Source organism: Plectropomus leopardus, unplaced genomic scaffold (assembly GCF_008729295.1).
Source record: "Plectropomus leopardus isolate mb unplaced genomic scaffold, YSFRI_Pleo_2.0 unplaced_scaffold12302, whole genome shotgun sequence".
Lineage (NCBI taxonomy): Eukaryota > Metazoa > Chordata > Actinopteri > Perciformes > Serranidae > Plectropomus > Plectropomus leopardus.
Window position 1 is genome coordinate 1 of NW_024613063.1, and position 1147 is coordinate 1147.

General features: G+C 37.3%; 1 protein-coding gene across 1 annotated transcript; it reads right to left on the minus strand.

The window, feature by feature from the left end:
- Positions 1-291: 291 nt before the first annotated feature.
- LOC121963733 (NADPH-dependent diflavin oxidoreductase 1-like) lies at positions 292-864 on the minus strand (the record flags this gene model as incomplete). Its single annotated transcript, XM_042513988.1, has 3 exons — positions 292-393; positions 581-679; positions 767-864. Coding segments are annotated over 3 exons (299 nt in total), but the record flags the coding sequence as incomplete, so codon positions are not given.
- Between the last annotated feature and the right edge of the window lie 283 nt (positions 865-1147).

Sequence of the window (1147 nt, forward strand, 5' to 3'; positions counted from 1 at the left end):
ACAGAAATAAGTACGAAATGAAGATGAATGATTAAGAAAATAATTAAATATTAAATAAAAATAACTAAATACATTTAAATCAATCAATCAATCAAATCCTTCTCATCTTATCCATATAAAGCAGAGATAGATACATCAATATAGTGAATCAAAGAATAATGACTAACCTGACTGATTAAGATAATCCTAATCACAAGGTAATAATACTTTGTGCTTTTGAAGAATCACAAACTGTCAGTCAGAAATGCAACAGCAGAAGGAGATACTGTGTGATATCAGGAGAGTACTCACGGCTCATCCTCCCTCAGGGGGATCACATCAGCCAGAGACGGGTACAGAGCCAACACTTTCTGCCAAAATGATGTGAGCCACGGGTCAATCGCAGCATCCGACCTGGTTTAAGTACATTTTAAAGTGAGCAAACACAACATCTACGGTTCTATTCCAGCTAGGAACATTTGTTGTTACTCATTTCCATCTTTCTCCCACAAGTTTCCAGCCTCACTCTATTTTGCCGATAAATGAATCACTTCTGGATAATGGACATTTCCATCAGTAAAAAAAGTTATGTGAAACACACCCGAGGTCATGTTGATCATCTGCCAGCCCGACAGGCAACAGCATACTGGCCCCAAGCTGCTGAAGGCGCTTATGAAGCTTCTTAGCCACAAAATTGAACCTATGGGTAAAAGTGGTTTATTATTTTTAGTGCTTTTATTAAGACCATGAGTCACTGTCAATGTGTACTGTCCTGAAAAGGACTTACTTGGGATAAGAGGAATCCCCCAGGCCCAGCACGGCACAGTCCAAACGACTCAGAGAGCCAACAGGCAGAGACTTCTTAAAGACAAACTTCCAGAAGTTCTTGGAAAAACGGAGACAAAGACAGAAAAAAAACCACATACTAATTCATAGGGGTTTCATATTTCACTGTATCTGTATATATTTTGACAAATATAATCAGTCAGAAACAGCTAACCCCTTAAAAACTGAGCAAGTTGGTTTGATTTATTTGAAAAACATGTAAAGACAGCAACGAGCAGCTTACCGAGAAATGGCCAAAATATTAGCAAGATATGCGTATAAAAGTTATAGGAACAAAAGATAAAAGAAAAGTTTAAAAAAAATAACAAAACAGGAATACACT